At 41.0% G+C, this 1,781-nt stretch overlaps 1 protein-coding gene across 1 annotated transcript; it reads right to left on the bottom strand.

Moving 5' to 3' along the window:
- Nucleotides 1–956: 956 nt before the first annotated feature.
- LOC134817012 (uncharacterized) lies at nt 957–1,442 on the bottom strand. The gene has a single exon (XM_063826085.1). It carries the CDS (start codon nt 1,440–1,442, stop codon nt 957–959), a length of 486 nt encoding a protein of 161 aa, XP_063682155.1.
- Nucleotides 1,443–1,781: the final 339 nt, after the last annotated feature.

Here is a 1,781-nt window from a genome sequence, read left to right as displayed (position 1 = left end):
ACTCATATATAAATGTGCTAGTTGCGGTTATTTTGCACTCTTCAAAAAGTCACTAGCACATTCCTATCAAAATTTTAGAAAAATCAGTAAATATTAAAAACGAAAAATGTGCCTAAATTTGTTGTTTGGCTTTGAGGTCCAATAGATCAGAAGGTGAATGAGTAAAAACATTTTTGAGGGCATCAAAAACTGCGCCAGAATTCAGAGAACAATTTGATGTCAAGCATCAAATAATCTGATCTTCCCTGACTGACTTTTTGTTAAAATAAGCCTGAAAAGGAAAATTTTAGCTTTTTGACTTTAAAAATTCATAACACACCAGCCTTTTTAGATACGATATCAAGATTTTACACACACCTTGACATAGATGTGAATAAACGGCGAGCAAAATTTCAACCCGATACCGCAAGAAATGATTAACTTATAGCGTCTGGTGAACGGACCGAATCACTACATGACTGAATCCCTAACGGACTGAATCACTACCAATCACTATTGGTAGGGATTGAGGTATATTTCAGGACTGAATCACTACCGGACTGAATCACTACCGCTAATATCTAGACCTAACCACTTTGATGTGATCCCTACTGAACTTTGCAATAAAGGCATAATTATTCGTATTTCATTAGTTAATTATTTTATTTTTTGTTAATTATTATTACATTTTTCGTGATAATTGACTAAGCAGAAATTTGGTCAAAGAATAATAGATAATATACTGATACAGTAATTTAAATCACACAATAATAAGTAAACATTAAAGCATTAACCCAAAATCTTAGATCCAACAGCTTTCAGAAACTCGGTAACATCCCCAAAGTTATCATAATCATCAACCATACGTTGCATCTCCAGGTCAAACTTCTCCCACTTTGCTGCTCTCTTGAAGGGTTTTCTGGTGAGGATGTTGGTGATCTTCACGTCTGTCAAAGCCTGCTCCCTCTTGATGCACTCTAAGAACTTCCAGATAGAAGCAACATAGTGTCACCACCGGGAGAGGTCAGGTAGTTAAGAGGAATCACCAGGTCTTCTAAGGAGATGGGGTTGACAGGATGGGAGTAGGCTTTCTGTCTGGCTCGTCTGACTAGTCGTGCCAATGACTTGGGATCACAGTTGAGCCGGGACGAGGCTTCGAAGGATAGTCCAGCGACAGAGTCTGCAACAATCTGCTTAGTTGAGTTCTCAGTAGTAGCTGCGAGGGTCTTCATTTTAGACTTGGAGAGGTGGGCTGCAATTTCTGCTGGTTGAGATTCGTGATCATGAGGGGCAGCAGAACAGAAGGTGTCCTGGACAAGGATCAGGCGGGACTTGCACTTGTTGCACTTCCAGTAGGTCTTGTCTTCCCTCTTTCTGTTAAGGTGGTAGAGGTGACCATCGTAGAGGACGTTGCGGCTGCCTTTCTTTCTGCCAGGAATAAACTCGATGGATGAGGAAGACATAGTGGTATAAGATAAACACAGGCGTTGCGGGTTTATATATTATTCCCGCTAGCTGATTGAGATACCGAGCATGTGAAGGTTCACATCACTGTATTGTCGTATAGCAGGTCATTATGGATGACTTGATCCGAACCAGTTCTCGTTAGGGCTCCTCGTTGCGTACGTAAGTCTGTGGATCACATGTCTGACAGGCCCCATAGCAAGCACTCCATGAGAGCCCCGGCTCAGATCACGTCATGATATTAGACTAGTGAACTAAGATCAACTGGTAGGGATTGAGGTATATTTCAGGACTGAATCACTACCGGACTGAATCACTACCAGTAGTGATATTTGGGT

The sequence above is a fragment of the Bolinopsis microptera genome, chromosome 6, assembly GCF_026151205.1.
Source record: "Bolinopsis microptera isolate Bmic1 chromosome 6, MBARI_Bmic_1.0, whole genome shotgun sequence".
NCBI classification, from domain to species: domain Eukaryota; kingdom Metazoa; phylum Ctenophora; class Tentaculata; order Lobata; family Bolinopsidae; genus Bolinopsis; species Bolinopsis microptera.
Note: the sequence above shows the minus strand (reverse complement) of the source record. Positions and strands in the feature narration are given on the sequence as shown.